This window comes from Hylobates moloch, unplaced genomic scaffold, assembly GCF_009828535.3.
Source record: "Hylobates moloch isolate HMO894 unplaced genomic scaffold, HMol_V3 SCAFFOLD_20, whole genome shotgun sequence".
Classification (NCBI taxonomy): Eukaryota; Metazoa; Chordata; class Mammalia; order Primates; family Hylobatidae; genus Hylobates; species Hylobates moloch.
Genome location: NW_026652295.1, coordinates 40,026,232 through 40,051,288, shown reverse-complemented (window position 1 = coordinate 40,051,288; position 25,057 = coordinate 40,026,232). Strand labels below are relative to the sequence as shown.

At 50.8% G+C, this 25,057-nt stretch overlaps 1 protein-coding gene and 1 pseudogene across 9 annotated transcripts in view; one reads left to right on the top strand and one right to left on the bottom strand.

The window, feature by feature from the left end:
* The window catches only part of TFEB (transcription factor EB), a 51,705-nt gene extending 46,131 nt beyond the window's left edge, over positions 1-5,574 (top strand). For all 9 annotated transcript variants that reach the window (XM_032140442.2, XM_032140440.2, XM_032140439.2 and 6 more), the window contains 5 exons: positions 1,448-1,568; positions 1,667-1,723; positions 2,321-2,396; positions 3,287-3,434; positions 4,450-5,574. In XM_032140442.2, coding sequence (XP_031996333.1) covers positions 1,448-1,568; positions 1,667-1,723; positions 2,321-2,396; positions 3,287-3,434; positions 4,450-4,929 — 882 coding nt within the window. In that variant the 3' untranslated portion in view covers positions 4,930-5,574. The remainder of the gene's footprint in view (positions 1-1,447; positions 1,569-1,666; positions 1,724-2,320; positions 2,397-3,286; positions 3,435-4,449) is intronic.
* On the bottom strand, positions 5,428-22,948 carry LOC116459795 (nucleophosmin-like; annotated as a pseudogene).
* Positions 22,949-25,057: the final 2,109 nt, after the last annotated feature.

Genomic DNA, 25,057 nt, shown 5'->3' with positions numbered 1-25,057 from the left:
GGCCTGTGGGGGGAGCTTTCCAGGTTGGGGAAGGGGCAGAGGGAGGCAGGGAGAGCACTGCATGGGTGGAGGGGCAGTGTGTCTATAGGAAGATGTGGAACTAATGAGCTCCTTTGGGGACCTGGGCCTCCCCTCCTTTACCAAGCCCAGGGCCCAACAGGCAAAAGCTTGTCTGTGTCTCTTACTCCATGGGGCAAGTGATCTGGGGCTGGCCTTGTCCCCAACCACAGGAACACTCCCTCTGGCAGCTTCCTGCGTCTCCTGGCAGAGGTGGGGTGGCAGGTGGGGAGGAGCTGGGCTTGGAGTCAAGAAGCCTGGCTTCTGGCTTTTGCTGTGACCTTAGGAAATCCCTCAAGTGTAGTAAACCCGTTTTCTCAGCTGCAAAATGGGGGTGATGTTCTCTACCCACAGGATTGTGGGAAGATTAGATGAGGGAAGAAATTGAGGGCAAGCTCTGTACAAAGGTGGCAGGTGTGTGCGCTGAGCAGGTGGGATTGCCAGCGCCCCATCCCGCCCGCTTTTCTTTGGAGCTCCTGAACCTCAGCTGCTTACTCCTGCCTTTGGGCATGAGCCTTTCACCCTGATCCTGGCCCCAGCCCATGCCACCAAGGGAAAGTCCCCAGTTCTCTGGTGGTGAGTCAATCCTCAGTCCCCATTGCCCTAGTGACATCGCTGAGTGGCTTAGTAGGAGCTGGCCGGGACTGGTTGGGTCCAAACCTACAGCTAGCAGGGGCAGCGAGGGCTGAGGAGGGAGGGAGGGTGCAAGTGATTGGTCCCTTTAGTAGTTCCTGTGTACACTGTGGGGTATCTGGGCCTGTGATTTGTTCTGCGTGTTTCTGTGGCAGATCTTTCCAGAGCTCACATCTCTCCCTGTCAGACTCCTGCTTAAACTTCCCTTGGTGCCCATTCCAAAACTCCAGTATCTTTGCAAGTCAAACACTGTACTGGGGATCCAGGTACCTCTCCCCTGCCTGCAGCACCTCCACCCCCACCACTTCTGCCTCTTGAGCTGCTGGAATTGTGTTCTGCCAAGCCGCCCTGTCTGCTTGTGCCCTGGTGGCTGCCCGGAGTGCCTTGCCTCACATCTCTGCTCAAGACTCTGTTGAGTTCCACGCCCTCCAGGAAACCGCCAGAAACTCTAGAATTGATTAGATGACCTGCTCTAGGGCTTTCATAATGCTTGGGGCCTAATCCTATCACATATTATTGGTTGGATCACTCTCTCAGCCACTCTAGGCCAGGGGCTCCTTGAGGGCAGGGACTACATCTTACAATAGCTCTGGACTCTGCAGACCTTCAGGTTGAATTGCTCGGTGAAAGGGTCCAAGGTGAATTTTGACACTCCAGGTGTCCCCGGGAAGGACTGCTCCTGGGATGATAGGCCCTAGAGGGGGCTCCCCGTGGAGAGGGGGATACTCATGGGTCTCCCTCACCCCCCACCCCACAGCTACCCCTGTCCAGCAGCCACCTGAATGTGTATAGCAGCGACCCCCAGGTCACAGCCTCCTTGGTGGGCGTCACCAGCAGCTCCTGCCCTGCAGACCTGACCCAGAAGCGAGAGCTCACAGGTACTGCCTCCCTCTATCCCTGTGCCTTTGAATACCCGACTCCTCCCTCCTTTTCTCCCTCCCTCCCAGCTCCTCTGTCCTTCTCTTTTGGCCTCCAGATGCTGAGAGCAGGGCCCTGGCCAAGGAGCGGCAGAAGAAAGACAATCACAACTTAAGTGAGTCCTGCCCCGCCCCCTCGCCCTGCCTCCCTCTTCCTTGTTCTCACCTGGGCTGGCTAAAAAGCCACTCCCTGACCTGCACTGGTGGAAGGCTTCCCTGCTCAAGGCCAATTCACTTGCAGATGGCTTAAGCCCTCCCACTGCTGTCACTCAATGGTGCCTGGGATTATTAGTGCTGTCTTTCCACTAGACCTCTTCAGGAGTGGGTAGGAAGGATTCCTGTAAGGGAATATTCCTGAGGATGTTCATGAAACCCCCAGTTTATCAGGTTGTTTTCTGGGTTAAGGCATGGAACCTGGGGCATCAGAGTTCTGTGTAGCAGGGAAGAGTCCTAACCCAGGCAGCTTTGCTGTGCTGCCAGCATCACCAGGGCTGATTCTACATTTCAGCGCTCTTAATTGTGTCTGGCCTTTGCCCTGGACCCCCTAATCCTTGTAGAAATCTCAATCTGTTGGTCACCTCTTACTTCCTGGAAGGACTAAATCTAAGCTGCAGGTTGCCCTGAAGCACCCCTCCCTGGGCTGGGTACTTCTCCCCATGGGGTGAGGGGTCCCCATCCCTCTAATTGCTCCTTCTGGAATCTGTTACCTTTAGTTGAAAGGAGACGAAGGTTCAACATCAACGACCGCATCAAGGAGTTGGGAATGCTGATCCCCAAGGCCAATGACCTGTGAGCAGGTTTCTGAGGGGGAGGGTGATGGGTCTGTGGTGGGCAGCAGCTGACAAGTATTATCTGCCCTCAGCCCCATGCTAGTTACTGGGATGGGAGGAGAATTCCTTCTAGAAGCTCATCTATTTGAGAAAAGATCTCTCCCTCTCCCAAATCAGGAAAGCTCAAGACAGATGAGTTTCTGTCCTGGAAGTGAGGCTGAGGTCAAGGGAGGCTTCTTGGAGGAGGAGTCATGCTGAGAAAGCTTTCTTAAGGCCATTGGGCTGGCAGACAAGAGGCCAGGCTCACACCTGTAATCCCAGCACTTTGGGAAGCTGAGGCAGGCAGATCACTTGAGGTCATGAGTTCAAGACCAGTCTGGCCAACATGGCGAAACCCCATCTCTACTAAAAATACAAAAATTATCTAGGCACAGTGGTGTGTGCCTACAGTGCCAGCTACTTGGGAGGCTGAGACAGGAGAATTGATTGAACCCAGGAGGCGGAGGTAGCAGTGAGCCGAGATCTTGCCACTGCACTGCATTCCAGCCTGGGCAACAGAATAAGACTCCATCTCAAAAAAAAAAAAAAAAAAAAAAAAAAAAAAGACAGGTGTTTGAGGGGCAGGAGGATTGAGAATCCAGGGTAGGCTGGGCTGGGGTCTTGGTAGTCTTGGGAACGAGGCTGCTCCGAATTGTCTGGTTTCATGAGATTAATGAGGTGGGCAGTGGCAACAGAAGTCACCAGGGAGGACCTATTCTGTGCAAACTGAGATCAGCCACCTCCACCTCCAGGTCTGGGGTTGCTGGGTAAGACCGGGACAGGCCCATAAGCTCTGCAACCAGAGCAGTGGCAAGGATTTGGCCACTCTTCTGAGCATGCACCTCTAATTTGCCTGGCCTGCTGCTGCAGGGATGTGCGCTGGAACAAGGGCACCATCCTCAAGGCCTCTGTGGATTACATCCGGAGGATGCAGAAGGACCTGCAAAAGTCCAGGGAGCTGGAGAACCACTCTCGCCGCCTGGAGATGACCAACAAGCAGCTCTGGCTCCGTATCCAGGTCTGGTCCTGAACTTGGACTTCTTTGGTAACTCTGACCCTTAACCTGGCTCCTGGCCCCAGGGGGCAGTGCTTATACTTCTGAAGTTGGAGACACAGGAATGATGCCCATTAGGAAGGAGGATGTATCAGTTAGGATGTTTTGCTTTGGTAACAAACAATCCTCAGCATCTTTAAGCAACACATACCAGCTGGAGGTTCTGTTCTGTGAGATCCTCATTCTGGGACCCACGCTGCTGGGACCCAGCTGTCTGATGGCACATCTAGAGCTGGCTCTTAAAGCCATTGTCACTCTTAAGGTGCCACATGTCACTTCTGTTCAATGGGCTTGGCCAATGCAAGCACACTCTACAAGTACTCTAACCTCAAGAGGCAGGAAAATGCAAACCTATCATGTGCCTGGAAGGTAGAGAGCTGGAATCATTTGGTGGGTGGCACTAGGAATCTCCACAGGGCCAACCTAAAGAACCAGGAGCTTGGCAGAGTCAGCCCTACCAGCTGGAACTGAGAGTTCTAGTCCTGGCTCTGAGTTGAGCGCCTCTTGTCCTCTTTAGATCTGAGGCTGGCCCTTTACACAAAGGACGATTGGACTGCATGCACCTTATTTCTCTTTCTTATGGTAGATGATACAATTTACATTAAAATCTAGCACACACAGGCACAAAGTGAAAAATCCGTTTCATGAAGGAATGCTCCGCTCGTCCTTAATAGATGCAATGCATTCTAATAATTTCTATTCTAGTCTAGTCTAGACAAGTCAATTTCAATTAAAAAAGTAGAAAGCTGGTCAAGACTCACTACAGTGGCTTCACAACCCACTAATGAGTTACGACTTGTAGTCTGAAAAAACACTGGTCTAGACTCTAGAGCTACCCTATGCTTTCTTCCAGCGGAAACACTTTGGGTCTTGGGTGCCGTAGGGCAGGGGCAAGTGCTGCGATAGAGGCCCAGGGGAGGGGTCCTGGTGGCTGGTGCCCATGGGTGTGTTCCCCAGCCTTCTGTCTGCTCCCCTGCAGGAGCTGGAGATGCAGGCTCGAGTGCACGGCCTCCCTACCACCTCCCCGTCCGGCATGAACATGGCCGAGCTGGCCCAGCAGGTGGTGAAGCAGGAGCTGCCTAGCGAAGAGGGCCCAGGGGAGGCCCTGATGCTGGGGGCTGAGGTCCCTGACCCTGAGCCACTGCCAGCTCTGCCCCCACAAGCCCCGCTGCCCCTGCCTACCCAGCCACCGTCCCCATTCCATCACCTGGACTTCAGCCACAGCCTGAGCTTTGGGGGCAGGGAGGACGAGGGTCCCCCGGGCTACCCCGAACCCCTGGCGCCGGAGCATGGCTCCCCATTCCCCAGCCTGTCCAAGAAGGATCTGGACCTCATGCTCCTGGACGACTCACTGCTACCGCTGGCTTCTGATCCACTTCTGTCCACCATGTCCCCCGAGGCCTCCAAGGCCAGCAGCCGCCGGAGCAGCTTCAGCATGGAGGAGGGCGATGTGCTGTGACCCTGGCTGCCCCTGTGCCAGGGAACAGGGGCCGGCCTGGGGGCTGGGAGGGCCGGGGGCAGCTCCCTCCCACTCTTTAGGCTGCACTGTGTGTGAAGTAGCCACCTGCCCTGCCTCCCTCGTCCCCGTTGGCCCCTGTTTGGACTTAGTGCCTGTCTGGCAGCCTGTGGGGTCAGGAGAAGCACCCCCAGGGCAGCCCTCTTGACCGGCCCAGTGGGAAGAGGCCTTCGGCCCCTCTCCCGGAGATGGAATCGCAGGGCAGGGAGGGGCAGGGTGTTCTAGAGGTGATAAGAGGGCCTGGTGGAGATGCCCTGTCTTCTGAGCCCGACCCCCTCATTACCAGTGAAGGACATGCTTGAGGGGTTCGGGAAGCTCCTCATCTGAGGCAACTGGTCCTGGGGGTGCCCAGGCCTGCCTTTTTGGGACTCAGATGGCAGGAGGTCCACCCCACAGCCTGGTCCTCGGCTCTCCCACAGGTGGGCACCCCCCACTTTGGTGCTAACAGCTCTCCACCAGGCGGTGTGAGCGCGGGGGCTGCCAGAAGCGGGAGGGGTCACTGCCGGAAGAGCAGCTGCCTTCCGACCCCCTACTTTGTGCCTTTAGTAAACACTGTGCTTTGTACTCGCTGGTCCTGTGTCTTTGGAGTCGGTCTAGGGCTGACAGCGAACGGGAGGATTCAACCCAGCGGGCCCCCTCCAGAGTGCGGATGCTGCCTGAAGGGGGTCGGGGTGGGGGGTACAGGGAAGAGGGAACACGCTTGTCACCTGGTGTCCCCACGTCTCAGCCCTGCCCGGGGAAGCCGAGGGGTTTGGGTGGTGATGGGGGCACGGTCCCTCCTCACGGCCACGAGGTGGCGCTGCGGCCACACCGGTCCCGCGCCTCCAGCGGCGGCCCGAGCGAGACTAGTTGATGTGTCTGGGTTGCTCACAAACCAAGTGCGCCGCCCTTAGCTGCTTATTTGGGGCACCCTGGGCCCGGGGTGCGGGGCATGCTTCTTCTGTCCCACCCCTGTTCTGGGGGTGACCTCCCCAGGTGGGCGGCCACCCGGCTTGAGAAGCTGTAGCTGGGCGCCCTGGAGGCGGTGCTCGCCCTCTGTCTGCCAGACAGGCTTCCTGGCAACTGAGGGGCTGCGTCCTGCTAGGGCTTTGGGGAAAGGGACCCCCTGAGCTAGACAGGGAGGAGACGGGAGTCCAGGACGGTGCATGGGGGTTACGGGCCCGGGTTCCCCCGCCCCGCTCTGGCTCTGGCAGCGAGGCCTGGGCGCGGCCTTTCCTCCGGGCTGCAGTCCTCAGGCCTCTGCTTGGAGACGTTGGTGGTTATGACCTCGCCCAGGAGGGGGACATGGGCTGGGGACAGTCAGGGTTCGAGTGGCGGCTGCTCGGGCCCCGGTGCCTGGAGGGAGCGTGGAGAGGGCTTTTCGGGCTTCATCCAGTTCCCCTCTCCGCGGCCGCTTCCGGCAGAGACCAAAATGGCTCCCGCCATCGCCCTGAGAGGCTGAAGGGGCCTAATTAAAAAAAAAAAAAAAAAAAATCCCGGGATGAAAATGGCTAATAGGGCAATTTCCTCTGTGCCGAACGGGAGATCAAATCAACGTTGAGCAATTAACGTGCGAGGGGAGAGAAGGAAAATGGGCCGGGCGGCTGGGCGCTGATGGTGGCCGGGCTGGCGCAGGCTGCAGGATTAATCTCAAGGTCAGATGGAGCCGGGGATGAACTCGTGGAGCCTGAGCCAGCCGGGGCGCCGGCGCCTCCTCCTTAGTTCCAGGTTCCACCCCACCACCTGGGACTTACCCATGCCCTGGAAACCCCTCTGAGCCCCGTCTGGGTCAAGCCTGGAACTCTGCGAGACGCCTGATGGTCTAGGCTTGGGCTGCCTTGGCCGGGGGGTGAAGGCTCCGGGAAGTCCCAACGCCGGTCCTTCAGGCCCCTGAGAAGTCTCTCCCGACCCCACTGGCTCTTCCACTTCACCCTGGGGATCCACCTAGTGGAGTGGAGGGCTGCCCACCTGCTTCCTCTCACAGCCCTTCAAGATCACGGATAGCCCTTCCTGCCAGCAGAGGTCTGCTAAAAAGAAATAAATATTTAAAACATTTTTAAGAAGGAAAAAAAAAAAGATCACTGATATCCCCGCCTCCACCTGCCTGCTGGTTTCCTGCCCCTGGGCTCCTTCAGCCTGGCCACTACCTCTGGCATTGGAGTATGGACTGCACATTCGACAGGACAGAGGGTGTGAGTGGGGTTCTGTCCACAAGAGGGTGCCCTGGGCCAGGACTAGGCAGCTGCCGGCCGCGGCTGGTGGGGGTGGAGGAGTCTCAGCTTCATTGTACATTCCAAGCCGTCTGCCTGGGTGGCTCCCATCCTGCCTGGGAGTCCTGCAGTCCTACCGATTTGGCTGAGGCTGGCCCAGGGACTACTTCCAGTATTTCAATAAGCCACCAGAAAGTGTTCCTGTTTCTGAGACCAGCCTGAAGGACCCTCACCTTGTGGCTGGAATGGAATCTGGCTGGTGATTATGTTCGACTCTGATTCAATAAGAGGGGAATGCATCCTTTAGCAATATTTCTTTGGTGGACAACACCTTTCCAAGTGTCAGGTCCATGGAGGAAATTCTTTTTTTTTTTTTTTTTTTTTTGAGATGAAGTCTCACTCTGTCTCTCAGACTACAATGCAGTAGCACACTCTTGGCTCTCTGCATCCTCCACCTCCCGGGTTCAAGCGATTCTCCTGCCTCAGCCTCCTGAGTAGCTGGGACTACAGGCACGCACCACCACACCCAGCTAATTTTTTATTTTTAGTAGAGACGGGATTTCACCATGTTGGCCAGGCTGATCTCAATCTCCTGACCTCAGTTGATCTGCCAGCCTCAACCTCCCAAACTGCTGGGATTATAAGTGTGAGCCACCACACCTGGCCTTTTTCCCCCCCTTTTTTTTTTGAGATGGAGTTTTGCTCTTGTTGCCCAGGCTGGAGTGCAATGGCGCGATCTCAGCTCACTGCAACCTCCGCCTCCCAGGTTCAAGCAATTCTCCTGCCTCAGCCTCCCAAGTAGCTGAGATTACAGGCACCTGCCACCACGCCCAGCTAATTATTTTGTATTTTTAGTAGAGATGGGGTTTCATCATGTTGGCTAGGCTGGTCTTGAACTCTTGACCTCAGGTGATCTGCCCTCCTTGGTCTCCCAAAGTGCTGGGATTACAGGCGTGAGCCACCGTGCTCGGCCTGGAAATTCTTTTTTAAAAGGCAGAGTAGGGCCAGGTGTGGTGGCTTGCACTTGTAATGCCAGCTACTCAGGAGGCTGAGGCAGAAGGATTGCTTGAGGCCAGGAGTTCAAAACCAGCCTGGGCAACATAGCAAGACTGTTAACTCTAATTTTTTTTTTTTTTTTTAAATTAGCCAAGCACGGTGATGCACACATGTGGTCCTAGCTGCTCAGGAGGCTGAAATGGGAGGATTGCTTGAGCCCAGAAGTTTGAGGCTGCAGTAAGCTATGATCATGCTATTGCATTCCAGCCTGGGCAATACAGCAAGACACTGTTTCTAAAAAATAAAAAGGCAGAGTACGGACACTGGCTGGTGTGGACACAGAAGGGATGAGCCTGTCCAGCCCCTTCATTTTAGGGAGGCTTAGAGAACAAACAGACACGTACAGTGGGAGAGGAAGCAGAGAAAGAGGTCAAAGCTAGGCAGGAGAGGAACAGAAGCAGTAGCTCCCTCGGATCCCTTGTGGGGCTCCCAGCGGGAGCCAGGCTGCTGGGGTAGCAGAGGTGGTGAGGGTGGAGGATGCAGACAGAGCCCCAGCCACTGACCCTGCTGTCTTCAGCTCCATTTCCTGCATCTGTCTGTCCCCACCAGCTGCTCGGCCTGCCTTAGTACCTACCTCCTCAGCCTTAGGAAGTTCTGCATGTCCAACTGCATCTGCTGGGCGGCCGGCTCCACCATCTGTAGAACAGGGCCTGGGAGGCGAGAGTTGGAGTGGCAGCCCGGGAGGCGGTTGCAGGGCCTTGGAATGTGCTGCTTGGAATGCCATGTTTCCATTATCCATGGTTCCTTTAAAGCAGAGATTCTTACTTTACTATTTGACGCCATTAACTTAGATGAGAGTCTGATACACGCTACACACCTTCTCCCCAGACACACACACACACATAGCCTCCTAAAAACTAACCTCAGGTTCAACACTCGTGCTCTCAACCCATGCCCCGTGCTCCATCTCAAAGCCCATGCCCCTCCCCTGTCTTTCAAGCTGCCTGGCTCAGCTGGAGCTGCTAGAGAGCCAGGCACCTGGGTGTTATCTCCTGCCCCTCACCTCCCGCCCCTCACCTCCTGGGACTCCTACCTCTCGGGGCTCAGGCCCCATCCCCCCTCAGACTTCTCCATCCTCATCTTTTTTCTTTGCTCTGTTCTTTCCGAGGGGGGAAGTGGAATTTATACAATATTTAAGCAGCCAGAGCCGAGTCCGGGAAGATATTATTAATGTAAAAGGGACGGGCTGCAAATGCTTTTGGACCTGGTTACAATTAGAGGGTGATTTTTCTAAAGGTCAATGAATTCAGATAATATCCACAGGGGGGAGAGAAATTTAATACCTTTTTAGTGAATTAATTAATTATAATATTATATCGGCTTGGGGTTCTTTTCCAGAGTGATTAAGGGAGCGATCTGTCTTCTGTGAGGCCAGAGACTGGTGCCTGCCGCCAGCGAGGACCTGGCGCAGGGCTCAGGATGGGGGCCCTTCCCTCTCCTCTCACCCCTGCAGTGGCCAAGGAGCTAGGGGCTTGTTAGGCATGAAAGAAGACAGGCCAGACCTGGTCAGGGCTGAGGGTGGTGCAGGTATTGGCCTTTCCCCTTGGCCTGTCTCCTCCACCCCCGGGTCTGGCCCTCCTGCTGCCATGTCACCAAGCCTCATGCCATGGTGTCCTGAAGAGCTGAGATGTGGGGTATGGCCTCCTTCTTTACACTTGGAGAAACTGAGGCTCACGGGCTTCAGGGACATGCCTTAGCCCCACTGTAGGCTAGGACAGACTGAGGTGGCAGAGCTGGCTGGAAATACCGAGAACACAAGAAGGACCTCCCTAATACCTCCCAAACCAGGCCTTCTGGAAAATCTCCACCAGGCAGAGGTCTGTGGAGCTGCCTGGGAAGCTTCTCCATCTCCAAAAGAGGATCCTTCAGGGTGTATAGTGTGCCCAGCCTCTGCTTATAAAATGAAAATGCCCCAGGAGTATTGATATCTCCAGTTGCTGTGAGGCCTAAGATTTCTGTCCCTGGAGGGATCTGAAAGTGGCCAGGGAGTGGTGCTTTGCACCCATTTATTCATTTATTCATACTCAGTCAAATGTTCATTCAACAAACATTTGTGGCACACCTGCTCTTGTGCCATCAGAGAGACCTAAATATCACCTCTTGAGCCCCTGCCCACTTCATCTTAAGCCCCAGCTGCTCATCTAAGCAATGGAAGGTGGAGTGGGGAGACCTCCATGGTCCCTTTCTGTCCAGACAACAGTCCTAACTCAACCTGAAGGCAAGAAGACTGGCTGGGATGCGGTGGGTTTGTGGAGCAAAGTGGGCGCTCATTCACTCAGCACACCCAGAACACCCACTTTTAGCTGGCCCTGTGCTGGGTGCTGGGGATATATGGGTGGATAAGGGCCAGCTGGTCCTGATGACAGAGTGGGCACAGGGAGGCAGACGTGAGCCTGCAATCATGATTCCGTGTGGGTTCAGAAAAAGGAGTAGAAGTGACATTAAGCTGGGTTGTGAGGGACCAGACTGACAAGGGGAGAGGGAAGGCGCATGGAAGGAGAGGGAGGGGCATTCTAGGCACTGGACACAGAGTGTGCAAAGGCCTGACAAAGGGGTGTACCTGCAGATAAGAGGTGATGGTGGGACAGTAGATGAGGCTGAGTGGGCGGCCACCTTCGTCCCCACCCACGGGCCCAGGCATGTTGACAGGCAGACAAGGCCATAGGTTGGGTCCAGGAAGGCAGGGAGCAGCAAAGCCAAACAGACTTGGTTCTTTTCCCTTGTTTTGAGACAGGGTCTCGCCCTGTTGCCCCGGCTGGAGAGCAGTGATCATACCTCACTGCAACCTCAAATTCCTGGGCTCAAGGGATCCTCCTGCCTCAGCCTTCTGAGCAGCTGGGACTACAGACACACACCACCACACCTGGCTACTTTTTGTATTTTTTGTAGAGATTAGGTTTCACTATGTTGCCCAGGTGGTCTCGAATTTATGGGCTCAAGCCATCCTCCCGCCTCAGCCTCCCAAAATGTTGGGATTACAGGAGTTACCCACCATGCTGGGCCCAGATTGCATTTAAATGTTGGCTCTGCCATGACTTGTCGTGTGATGGAGCCTCTCTGTGCCTCAGTTTCCCTATCTGTAATGGGAGCTTGCACTGTCCACCTCCTAAGGATGTTGTAGGAATTAAAGGAATGACTGAAGGGAAGAGGCCGGCCCTGCATTTAGCACAGGATGTGGCTCCAGATATCTTAGCCTGTACATGGCGCTCGAGAGGGTGCGTGGGTCAGGGCCATGCCTTCTGTTGTGCCCGAAATTCCTTTTTCCTCTCAAGGGGGTGCCAGCAAAGGCCCTACCCTGGGGACATTTTTTTGGGGAGGAAAATCAACATTTTCCTCCCCTCATGGCTCAGCCCCATCTTTCCCCACTCCCTGCCTCTGTCCCTCTTCTCTCTTCATGCAACACCCCCTCTGCCCTGACTCCCCCGCAACAGCCTCCTCCCCCACCCTCTCCTCTCTCTCCATGTGCGGCGGGCCGGGGAGGGCCTTTCCATTGTACTATCTTTGGGCCCTAAATTAAAATTGATGACATCTTGAAATGAGCAGTGAGGGTAATTTTGCTTCTGAGCTGGGATGCTAATGAGGCCCCTTAATGGTGCAAACGCGGAGTTGACGGGTTGTGTGTCACGCGCCGCAGCGAGGGGGGTAATGGCCGCGGTAAGTGCCTGTAATTACACCCTGTCTTGCTGTATTTTGGCAGGCCTGGTGGAGAGTGGGGGCTCAATCACCACTGGCGGGGGCATCCCCCACCCAGCACAGGACTGACAGCCAGAGATACCCACTTCCACCCAGCCAAGCCCCTCGACTCCAGCCTCACCTAGAATGAGGGGCCTGGGCACAGCCTCCTTGCCCCATGCACACATGGCATGCAAAACACATAGTCACACATGCCACAGTCAGACCATTGTGCACCCCCACCCCCACTCCACACATAACTCCACAGCCTGGGCACTCCCCCAGTATGCACAAAGCACATGCATAGACACACACACACATGCACACTCACCCGTTATGCTCCCCCGTACACTTCTACACTCTGCAGATACACACTGCTCCATATACACAGCCTGCACAGCACACACACATGCATGTGCACACAAATACATTCTCAAAGAGCACACACGCGTGGAGCGCCTACTGTGCTCTATGAGCTCTATGTCTGCCAACTCTACTCCCAACTCTTCTGAAATAGGTGTTATTCTCATTTTATGACACAGAAACTGAGCCTTGGGAGATTCAGCAACTTGTATAAGATCACACAGCTAGGCAGCGACAGAGACAGGACTGGAATCCAGCTGTTTTTACTTTGCAACCTTTCCAGCCCCCATATTTCCTTCTATGTATGCATGCATATACCCCTCTCACTGTACAAACACACGCATGCATGCACATGTGCACAGTCATCACCCGCAGATCACGTAGATCCTCTGTGCACCCAAAGACGCATACAAAGGCATTGTTCAAATACCTATGCGTTGCTGACACACATATGCAAGGTGTGCTTGGTGTGTACACACAGATGTGCACTTGTGTCACACGGGGTTTGCACTCCTCACACATGGTGAGCAGGATATCATGGAGAAGGAAGCCTAGATTCCTACATGGGGAACTAGGCATATAGTCTCTCTAGGCTTCGGCATCTCAATCTCTAAAGAAGGGGAAATAAATACTACTCCACTTCCCTCCCCAGCACTTAACTGTTGTTAAGGCAGAATGACAGTCACACAAAGGACTGTGACGTGCCCTCCTACAAACCCCCGGCAGAATCACACACTGGGTGCACATACATGCATTATACGAGTGTGCGTGCACTGTCCAAGTGGCATCTAAGCTCTCTGTACACACAGCATTGTATTTAGACACATCTCTGCACATACACTGTACACATGCTGTGAATACACATCACAGCACCTGTGCGGTACCCTAAGTGTACCTGCCAGTGAAACTGGAAACCCCACAAAGCCCATGGGTCCTTGTCATGTGTGTGTACTACATCCCTCCCTCCTCCCCCCCAAAAATATGTATCAATTCTATGATTACGACAGAGGTTAAAAGTATAGACTTTGGAGTTTGACTGCCTGGGCTCTTGGCCTGGGTCTATCACTTTATTTGCTGTATGACCTCAGGCAAATTACTTAACCTCTCTGTGCCTCATTGTCTTCCTCTGTTAAATGGGGATAATAATAGTATATCTGCCTCAAGGGATGCTGTCAGATTAAATGAGTTGACAGATGTAAAGCACTTGGTGCCTGGCATGCAGTAAGCCCCAGTGAGTGTTGGGATACGGTGGACAGCTACAACAAAGGAACATACCTCGGCGTGTGACAAGCACCAAGAAGCAGGCAGTGGAAGGCAGAGGAGGGAACACTCATATACGGCTGGGGCAGTCAAGGAGGGCCTCCTGTAGGAAGAGTGATTAGGGCTGAGCCTTGAAAAACTGTAGTTCTGTTTACTGAGTTCCTGCACTGTGCCAGGCCCTGTGCTACGTGCTTTACACGAGTTATCCCAGTGAGCCTTCTGCGAACCCTGGCAGGTGACCATGGTTATGTCCATGTTAGAGATGAGGAGGAAAAGGTGCAGAGAGACTCGGTAACTCGTCCAAGGACAACAAGGGCCTAGATAAGAGAAGGAGAGGAGGCGCAGGAATTCCAGGCGGGATGTGCAGCTTGTGTTAGAAATAGAGCAACAGATGGGAAACACACCCAGAGGGCCTTCCTTGCTACACTGTCACAGTTTCCAGTTAATGAGAAGGGGGTGAGCATCTGGAGGGGGTGCTGACCTAATTGCTGTGTCTCTTGCAGTGACAACAGGGACCTGTAGGGGGTGGGAGTGGCTGGCACTGCCCACAGCATGCTCAGGGCAGGGGCCAGAGCTGGGCATCTGATTCACCTCCCTTGCCCCCTCCCCTACCAAGAGCCAAGGCCTGACCCAGTTCGGAAAGAGGTGGGTGCTCCTGCTTAGGCCCTGGATCCCTGGAAAGGGACCTGGACAGGTGAGAAGCATGGAGGAGTTGAGCAAATCTCTGTCCACTCCGCCCTGAAGCCAGCACCACCGCACCCCAGGGCTGGTTCCTGGAGACGCCTACATGAGGAATAAGCTGTGGACCAGGACACTGAGGCTCCCCTCAAACTGGCCTTAATATCCCTGTTGCCTCATGTCCATTAAACTATGCAGGGCCTGACAAGCTCATTCACCACCCCTTGAAGAGATCATGGACTTTTTTCCCCTCAACGTTTTTCATGGGCTGTTCCTATTCGTAGTGCAGTTCTTGACATTCAGCAAACAGCTCCCCACAAATAGCCTCCTGTCCCCCAACCCCACAAATAAGCTCTAGCCCTCCTCACCCACGCACCCACACTTTTTTCTCGCTAGCACAGAGAAGGGGGCTAGGTGGGGAAGGAGGGGAAGGGTCATGGCTTCCGAGGCCCGGGACGTGGGTTGGCATCCCACCTCCTCCCCTTCCTAGTGTCGGGGCTCGGGGAAGTCCTCCACCCTTATCTCTGTGCCTTTGCTTTTTCCTCTTTGGTCAGATGGGGACAAGGCAACCTCCCAGGCTGGGGTGTCTCCAGGGTTGGTGTGAATCACATCCAGCACAGCACTTGGCCCATGCTGGGGCGGGGGTGGTACCCAAGGAGGGATCACAGCATTTATTGTCCAGATCAGGAGACTCTGAAAGTGGAAGGGGACACTTTTAATGATCACACCAGGGCAACACATGACAACTGGGACTGTCTTGGGAGCAGCAAGAAGCATGATCACTGGTCTATGAAGTGTCTGCAGCCTTTCTGTCCACCCTACCTGGTGGGATGGGCTGGGGCATCTGTGTACACACATGGAATGGCTAGGGCTGGGCCACCTTGGGGAAGCACAACAGGCTGGGTACGGAGGTGTACAGAGAGGTGAGAGCAGTCTCAGGAGCCAGAGGTGACCTCCTAGACACAAGGAAGGCGGAGCTGTTGGGAGTGGCCCCCAAGGCTAGACAGAGGAGAGGAAATCTGAGGGTGGGAGAGAAGGGTGGGGGGACTCAAATCTGCAGACAGGCTTGGAGGTATGAACAACCTCCATTCCAGATCACAGTGACAGCCGCCCTCGTGGAGCACCTGTTTGGCAAAGAAGGCACTGCTCTGAGTACTTTTCACGCATTTGCTCATCCAATCCCCACAACAAGCCTATGGAGAGGGTACTATCCTTGTCTCCATTGTACAGAGAAGGAAACTGAGACACAGAGGGGTTGAGTAACTCACCCAATGCCACACTGCTAGGAAGGACAGAGCTGAAATTTGAGCCCAGGCAGCCTGCTCCTGTTCCCTGGGGGCCCTCCATTCTCCTGCCTCTGCAGAGAAGTTAAGCTGTGTTGCTGGGGGGCAGATGGCTCCATGGAAGGGGCAAGTCCGCTTCCCAGCCCAGGTCCCAGTTTCCAACACTGTGGGACCCGGGAAATTCTGCAGGAGGCTGCCGGGCCAGGGGAAAGCAGCTTGGCTTTGGAGACGGCCTGCTTGGACCTGGCTCCACTCCTCACTGGCAGTGCGAACCTCCCGGGTATATTTGTCAATTTTGTGGAACCGGTCTCCTCAGCGTGGAAGAGGCCTGTTCCGTTGGGCGTCGGGAGTTTCAATATTCTCAGCTGTGGGAGGCGACTGGTGTGAGATGGGCCTTTCAAGAAGGCTAGTTCCCTCTCCCTCTCTGAGCTGGGCCTGTCCTGGGCTCCCCTCACCCCAGGGAGGAAGAAACTCAGCGCTCTGGAACACCTGCTTTACTTCTCATCTGGGCCAGGGGTTTGAAGGAGGAGGGCTGCAAAGGCCAGGATCCAAGACGCTCAGTGATCATTTGTGTCACGATTATGGAAGGGCAGTTAGCTTCAGGCCAGGGCGGTGAGTTCTATTCCAGCCGAGGCTCTGGAGCGGGCTGGGCTCAGGCACTGGGCTGGGTGGTGGGGCTGCCACCAACTGTGCCCCTCAGGTACCTTAGCTGGTAGGTCCTAGGAAAGGGGTGGGGGATAGAGGGGGCTGCCTCCTAATGAACAATTAGTGTCTGCTGCGTGGCTAATCATGTGGTTCCGTGTAATTAAGAAGTTAATTAGTGCTGTGTCAATTAAGGTTTAATTAGTCCCCTCTTCAGAGAAGCCTGAAAGACCCTCCTGCTGGAAGCTCCTGGAATGGAAGGTGGGGCAGCGGGAGGCAGATGGAAGAGGGGACAGTGGGTGTGGAGGGGGCCCCACTTCCTTTTGTGCCCCTCCCAGTTCTGGGATCAGTGACTTGCTGCCCCCAGCCCCACCCGACTGGCCCTGGTCATGACGACTTTGGGGCCCTACAAGGCTCTCTTCTACCACCAGGGCTTGCTCAGCCCAGAGTGATGCTACCCTGTGGCGCTCTTGTCGAAGGCCCTCTTAAGCCACTGCACCCGGTTCTCTACATCTGCTTTTGGGTAACTTTCTTTTTCTTTTCTTTTTCTTTTTCTTTTTCTTTTCTTTTCTTTTTTTTTTTGAGACAGAGTTTCGCTCTTGTTGCCCAGGCTGGAGTGCAATGGCATGATCTTGGCTCACTGCAACCTCTGCCTCCCAGGTTCAAGCGATTCTCTGCCTCAGCCTTCCCAAGTAGCTGGGATTACAGGCATGCGCCACCACGCCCGGCTAATTTTGTATTTTTAGTAGAGGTGGGGTTTCTCCATGTTGGTCAGGCTGGTCTCAAACTCCTGACCTCAAGTGATCCACCCACCTCGGCCTCTCAAAGTGCTGGGATTACAGGCGTGAGCCACCATGGCTGGCCATCCCTACTCTTTTTACCACTCCCTTCTTCCATGATGGACATCATTGAACATAAGACTTTCAAGCACATCTTGGATAATTTCCTTAGGACACGACTAAGAGAAAAGATGAGGCTTTTGGTTTGATCTTCTACTAACCCTCCTCTGCCCTTGCCATCTAATCAGTTACTTGGGGCCATTGCTGCCCTGACAGCCTCTTTTCTCTAGTGTCTGTTCAACCCGCTGCAGCTGCCACATGCCTGCTTCCTCTGCCTTTCATCTTTTTACTCTTGATGGTATTATGAGCACAAATTGGCTCCACCTTCCAGGAAGTTCTGACCTGGACAGTTCCCTGGTGCTTCCGCGAGGAAACCCACAATCCTTGGTGGTCCCTGTGTCGCATCCCCAGCCTGGCTGTTGGCTACTTCTCTGAGTTCCCCCAATCATTCAGCTGGACAAGGCTCCTCTCCTGTCCAGAGGTGCCCATCTCTGACCTTCTGCAACTGCTTCTGTTGGATTTTCCTCTGAACTCCACATTTCCCAAACCAAACACCAGCTGCTCCATGAAACTTTTCCTGATTCCCTCCACTCAGAGGGATGTTTCCAACTTCAGAGCAACAAAGGATGAAGGAGGCTGGCAGAGATTATGCCTCCTGCTTGACCTCCTGCCAGGTGTGTGCAGGATGGCATTGCTGGGCCATGGCAGCGTGTGGTCAGTGAGAGTCGTGCAGTAAGCCCCCTACTCTCTGAATGGAAGGAGGCACTCAGCACCGTCACTCTGACCCAGAGCCATCCTTGCATTTCGACAATCATTTCTAAGCATTTTCTGAATACCAGGCCCTGACCTAGGTCAGGAAACAGACAGATGAATAAGACTAACCCTTGCCTATAGTTTAGTAAACAGCCCCTTAGGAAGCAACGTGGGGAGTGCCTGGGGCTCCTGGGAATGCAAAAGAGAGGCCCCCAGCACCACCTCCAAGGTGGGCACTGCTGGTGTGACTGGCACGAGACTTCGTCTCCCTCCTCCCATCCCCCAACCCCGAAGGGGTAGCAGGAAGATCCACTGGGGGAGGGAAGCAGAGAGATTTGGCTGGAGGAGGGAGGAAATGAAATGGAGAACAGAGATAATTGTTCCCATTTGGCAACTTTTTCTAATTAGGGACAAATTATGTCCTTGGGTACCTAATCGGGGACCTGGTAGATTCTCTAATTTGCTAGGTAATTACTGGCCAGTAGTTCTACCAGCATGAAATTTGGGGGAAAAATACGTGATCACAATTGAATTTTCTCTGTTTCAGACGCTTTGCCCAGAAGACAAGCTGGGTGCCCTGAGCTCTCTTTTGCCTCTGTTAACACCGCTTCCCGCCACCTGTCTCTCCTCAGGCTTCCACTGCGCTGTGTACCCTTCCTGGTCGCTGAGCTCTAGGAGCTGGCAATCTAGCTGGAAACCATCAGCCAACACCACAGGGATATGGGGACATCTGTGTTTTTGTCTCCCTCGAATTCATCCAGCTTTTGGTAACACGGAATTACTAGGTGTGGGAAACTGTTCTAGGTAACACACATACACAGGCACAGACAGCTTTATTAAATTCCACAACCCACTGATATGGGCATCATTGTTCATCCCATTTTACAGATGAGAAAACTGAGATACTAAGAGGTCAAGTTAAATATAGGAATTTACCCTAAAGAAATGATCCAAGATGTGCTTGAAGGTTTTATGTTCAAGGATGTCCATCAGGGTGTCATTTATAACATCCAACACAATCGGAGCTGGGGCAGACAGTCCGATCTTGAGTGCTCACACGCTATTCCATATTGTACCTTTCCATTAGATTGCTCTGCCTCAGTTCTCCCCTGTGAAATCATTCCTAACCACAATGCAATACCACCTTACTCCTGCAAGAATGGCCATTATCGAAAAATTAAAAAATAATCAAAGTTGGCGTGGATGTGGTGAAAAGGGAACATTTTTACACTGCGGGTGAGAATGTAAACCAGTACAACCACTATGGAAAATGGTGTGGAGATTCCTTAAAGAACTAAAAGAACTGGCTGGGTGCAGTGGCTCATGCTTGTAATCCCAGCATTTTGGGAGGCTGAGGTGGGTGGATCACAAGGTCAGAAGATAGAGACCATCCTGGCTAACATGGTGAAACCCTGTCTCTACTAAAAACAAAAAATTAGCTGGGCGTGGTGGCACGTGCCTATAATCCCAGGATCTTGGGAGGCTGAGGCAGGAGAATTGCTTGAACCCAGGAGGCTGAGGTTGCAGTGAGCAGAGACAGCACCACTGCACTCCAGCCTGGGCGACAGAGCGAGACTCCATCTCAAAAAACAAACCAAACCAAACAAACAAACAAACAAAAAGAACTAAAAGAACTAAAAGGACTAACATTTGATCCAGCAATCCCACTCCTGGGTATCTACCCAGAGAAAAAGAAGTCATTATACGAAAAATATACTTGGACACACATGTTTGTAGCAGCATGATTCACAATTGCAAAAATGTGGAATCTGCCCAAATGCCCATCAGTAAACGAGTGGATAAAGAAACTGTGGCGCATATATATATATATACACACACACATATATGACAGAATACTATTCACCCATAAAAAGGAAAGAATTAATGGCATTTGCAGCAACCTGGAGGGATCGGAGATTATTATTCTAAGTGAAGTAACTCAGGAATGGAAAACCAAACATTGTATGTTCTCACTTATAAGTGGGAGCTAAGCTATGAGGATGCAAAGGTATAAGAATGACACAATGGACTTTGGGGACTCTCGGGAAAGGGTGGGAAGGGGGTGAGGGATAAAAGACTACAAATTGGTTCAGTGTATACCGCCTGGGTGATGGGTGCACCAGAATCTCACAAATCACCACTAAAGGATTTACTCGGCCGGCCGCGGTGGCTCACGCCTGTAATCCCAGCACTTTGGGAGGCCGAGGCGGGTGGATCACGAGGTCAGGAGATCGAGACCATCCTGGCTAACACAGTGAAACCTCGTCTCTACTAAAAATACAAAAATTAGCCAGGCGTGGTGGCGGGCGCCTATAGTCCCAGCTACTCAAGAGGCTGAGGCAGGAGAATGGCGTGAACCCGGGAGGCGGAGCTTGCAGTGAGCCGAGATCGCGCCACTGCACTCCAGCCTGGGCAATAGAGCGAGACTCCGTCTCAAAAAAAAAAAAAAAGAATTTACTCATGTAATCAAATACCACCTGTTCTCCAAAAACCTATGGAAATAAATTAAAAAAAAAAAAAGAACTAAAAACATGCTATGTACAGAAAGAAAGAAAAAAGTCTACTTCATAAAAAATAAAATAAAATGGCTTTATTGAGATATAAAACCATTTATTGCACATATTTAAGTGTACAATTTGATAAGATTTGATGTATGTATCCACCCATGAAGCTATCACCACAGTCAAGATAGTGAACATATCCATTACCCCCAAAGGGTTCCTTATGATCCTTTGTGATCCGTCCCTTTTGTTTCTCCCTATCCCACCTCCAACCCCAGGCAACTACTGATGTGCTTTCTGTACAATAGATTAGTTTGTACTGTTTAGAATTTCACAAAACTGGAATCATAGAGAATGCACCTATTTTTCTCTGGCTTCCTTTAGTAGGCATAATTAGTTTTGTCTGTGAATAATGAGATGCATAACTGAGACACATTCATGTTTTTGCATGTATCAGTATTTCTTTCCCTTTTAATGGCTGAGTAATATTCCATTGTATGGATATACCACAATTTGTTTATTCATTCAAATTTAAAGACATTAGGTTGTTTAGAAGTTTGACTATTGTGAATAACACTGCTATGAACATTTGTCTACAAATATTTGTGGGGACTAGTGCTTTCATTTCTCTTCAGTAAATACCTAGGAGTAGAATGGCTGGGTCATGAGGTGGGTGTATGTTCAACTTTTTAAGAAATTGTTGGCCGGGCACAGTGGCTCACACCTATAATCCCAGCACTTTGGGAGGCCGAGGCAGGTGGATCATTAGGTCAAGAGATTGAGACCATCCTGGCCAACATGGGGAAACCCCGTTCCCTAAAAATAAAAAAAAAATTAGCTGGGCATGGTGGCAGGCACCCATATTCCCAGCTACTTGGGAGGCTGAGGCAGGAGAATCACTTGAACCCGGGAGGCGGAGGTTGCAGTGAGCCAAGATTGCGCCATTGCACTCCAGCCTGGCGACGGGGTGAGACTCCGTCTCAAAAAAAAAAAAAAAAAAAGAAATTGCCAAAATGTTTTCAAAGTGATCATATCATTTTACATTCCCACTAGCAATATATGAGAATTCCAATTCTTCCACAGCCTCAATAATATTTGGTGTGGTCAGTTTTTAATTTTGGCCATTCTAATAGATATATAGTGATATCTCATGGTGGGTTTAATTTTAATTTCCCTAATAACTAATGATGTCGAACATCTTTTCATATGTTTATCTGTATCTTTTCTTTGGGGAAGTATCCAAATCTTTTGCCAGTTTTGTTGGCTTGCTTGTTTTCTTTATTGAGTTTTGAGAGTTCCTAACGCATTCTCGATACAAATCTTTTATCAGATATCAAATCCTTTACCACTTTCCTGGTAAGGAGTTCAGAGAGCTCCTCCATTTTTCTCGCAGAGAAACTAATGCTAAGGGAAGGAAGCACATCAGTCAATACGTTTCCAGCTAAAAATAATAGAAAACCCAACTAAAGTGCTTAAGAATGATTCTATAACAGGATGTTCAGAGATAGTGTGGTTCCAGGGTTGGTTAATTCAGTGGTGAAGATGTCATAAGGAGTAGATAGTTTTCTTCTTTCCACTCTGGAGTTCTTGAGAGTTTGTCTTGACCTCGTAGACTGACTCCCTTCAATAGGCCCAAGATGGCTCTTTTTAAAAAAAATTCATTCAAATGTTTTTTTGAGCAGTTAAGGAGATACAAAGGTGATTTAAAACATGGTCAGAGGTGAGGCAAATGCACAAGTAATAGAAAGCGAAGGGCAAGATTCACTGAATCACAGCAGTCAGAGAAAGTGCTTTTGGGAACCAAATTGTTTCCAGCCTGAAGAGCCATGGTGGCAAATCAAAAAAGGGGATTGAGATTAAAATAGAAGACTTCAGTCCGGATTGTTGGTGACACTCAGTATGGACTATATTTGTCTCTCCTTTTCCTGTCTCCCCATCTTTGGGCTTAATTTACCAGTAGTGCCCAAGACTGTTCCACGTGCTTTTTCTATACTTGCTTGCATTTTTGTTTTAATGTCTTCTACAGAATGAGGTCCTTTGGGTGTTTTAGGAGCCTTTTCCTGTTTTTTAAAGGATTCTTGTCCTTTTGATCTTGTGTTGATGATGGTTTTGAGACTTTTCCATTCTGATCTGACTTTTGTGCATTTCTGGCTGGAGTGTCTTGTATAGATTTCTTCACTGGCGCTTCTTCAGTTTCCTCATCATCAAAATCATCTTCATCATCATCATCATCATTATCATCTTCATCAGCAGCAAGTTTTACTTATTTTCTGTGGAATCTTGCTACCACTTCCGGGGGCAGACTGCTTTCCAGATATACTTAAGAGTTTCACATCCTCCTCCTCTTCACCTTCTGACTCTGCATCTTCCTCCACAGCTACTAAGTGCTGTCCACTAACATGCACTTGCCCTGAACCACACTTCAACCATAAGCCCACTAGTGGTGTTATTTCAAAGCCCCCAAGGGAAACCATTGGTTGTGCAGTTTTCAAAGTTGCTAGTGTTACTTTAATTGGACTGCCTTTGTAATTCATTGCCTCTGCTTCAACAATGTGCAATTCATCCTTTGCACCAGCCCCTTAACTGACTGTTCTTAAAGATAATTGGTGCTCATTTTCATCATTATCCACCTTAAAGTGATCATCTTTGTCGGCCTTTAGTTCACAACTGAAAAGATAGTTCTGGGACCTCAGTGGGCTCATGTCCATGTCCATCAAATCTTCCATCAGGTGGTGCCACGCACTTAGGTGGGAGAGAAGGCAGATGGAGATAAACGACCACTGCTCGAGAGAACAGCTGCACAGGACAGAGTCACACCAGGGCGGCTCTATTTTTATAATCAGAAAGTTATAAAATAATTTTCAAATATTTTATACGAGACTGTGACTTGTTTTTTCATTCTCTTAACAGTGTCTTTTGGAGAATAGAAGTTCTTAATTTTGATGAAGTTGAATCCATCAATTTTTTAAAAAGATCTGTGCTTTTGTTGTTCCATCGAAGAAATATGTAGCAAACCCAAAGTCACAAATATTTTTCTCCTTTGTTTCTTCTGGAAGTTTTACAGTTTTAGATTTTGCACTTAGGCCTATGATCCATTTTAAGTTAATTTTTGCATATGGTGCAAAGTATGGTTCTCTTTTTTTTGCAGATGGATAGCCAATTGTCCTAGGACCATTTGTTGAAAAGATGATCTTGCTCCATTAAATCATCTTGTCACCTTTGTTGAAAATCAATTGATCAAGGCCGGGTGCGGTGGCTCATGCCTGCAATCCCAGCACTTTGGGAGGCTGAGGCTGGTGGATCATTTGGGGTCAAGAGTTCGAGACCAGCCTGGCCAACACAGTGAAACACCATCTCTACTAAAAATACAAAAAATTGGCCAGGTGTGGTGGGTCATGCCTGTAATCCCAGCACTTTGGGAGGCCGAGGGAGGTGGATCACCTGAGGTCAGGAGTTCAAGACCATCCTGGCCAACCTGGTGAAACCCTGTCTCTGCTAAAAATACAAAAATTAGCTGGGCATGGTGGCAGGCGCCTGAAATCCCAGCTACTTGGGAGGATGAGGCAGGAGAATCACTTGAACCCAGGAGGCAGAGGTTGCAGTGAGCCTAGATGGCGCCATTGCATTCCAGCCTGGGTGACAGAGCGAGACCCCGTCTAAAAAAAAAAATATATATATATATATATACACAAAAAAAATTAGCCAGGCGTGGTGGTGGTGCGCACCTGTAGTCCCAGCTACTTGGGAGGCTGAGGCAGGAGAATCACTTGAACCTGGGAGGCAGAGGTTGTAGTGAGCCAAGATGGCACCACTGTACTCCACTCTGGGCAACAGAGTGAGACTCTGTCTCAAAATAATAATAAAAGAAAATAAATTGATCATATATGTATGGGTCCATTGCTGGACTTTCTATTCTGCAAATCTATTTGTCTGTCTTGATTACTGTAGCTTTATAAATCAGGTAGTATAAGTCTTCCAAACTTCTTCTTTTTCAGAGTCTTTTGGCTCTTCTAGGTCCTTTTTCTCGCCATATAAATTTTAGAATCAGCTTATTGACTTCTACATAAAATCCTGCTGGGTTCTAACTGGGATTGCACTGAATCTATAGATCAATTCTGGAGAGAATTGACATTTTCACAATGTTGATTTTCTTATTAATAAACACAGTATATCTTTCCATTTCTTAATTCCGCTCAGCAATATATTTTATTTTTCCAGTGTACCCAGTCTTACACATCTTTTTTCAGATTTATTCCTAAGTATTTAATAGTGTTTGATGCTATCGTAAATGTTTTTACAGGTAATTTTGGATTGACTAGCAGTTTATACATTTTATCGATTTTTCTCAGAGAATTGGCTTTTAGTTTCATTCATTTGATTTATTGTTAGTCTGTTACCCATTTCATTGATTTCTGCTCTGTTCTTCAATATTTGTTTTCTGCTTATTTGGGGGTTTATTTGCTTTTCTTTTTCTAGTTTTGTCAGGTAGACGTTTTGATCATTGATTTGAAACCTTTCTTTTTTTCTAATAAAAAGATTCTGTGGTACAAATTTCCCTCTAACTACTGTTTTAGCTGCAACCTACATTTATTTATTTATTTATTTATTTATTTATTTATTTAGACGAAGTCTCGCTCTGTTGTCCAGGCTGGAGTGCAATGGCATGATCTCACCTCACTGCAACCTCCACCTCCCAGGTTCAAGCAATTCTTCTGCCTCAGCCTCCTAAGTAGCTGGGATTACAGGCGCATGCCACCACACCTGGCTAATTTTTGTATTTTTAGTGGAGATGGGGTTTCACCATGTTGGCCAGGCTGGTCTCAGACTCCTGAACT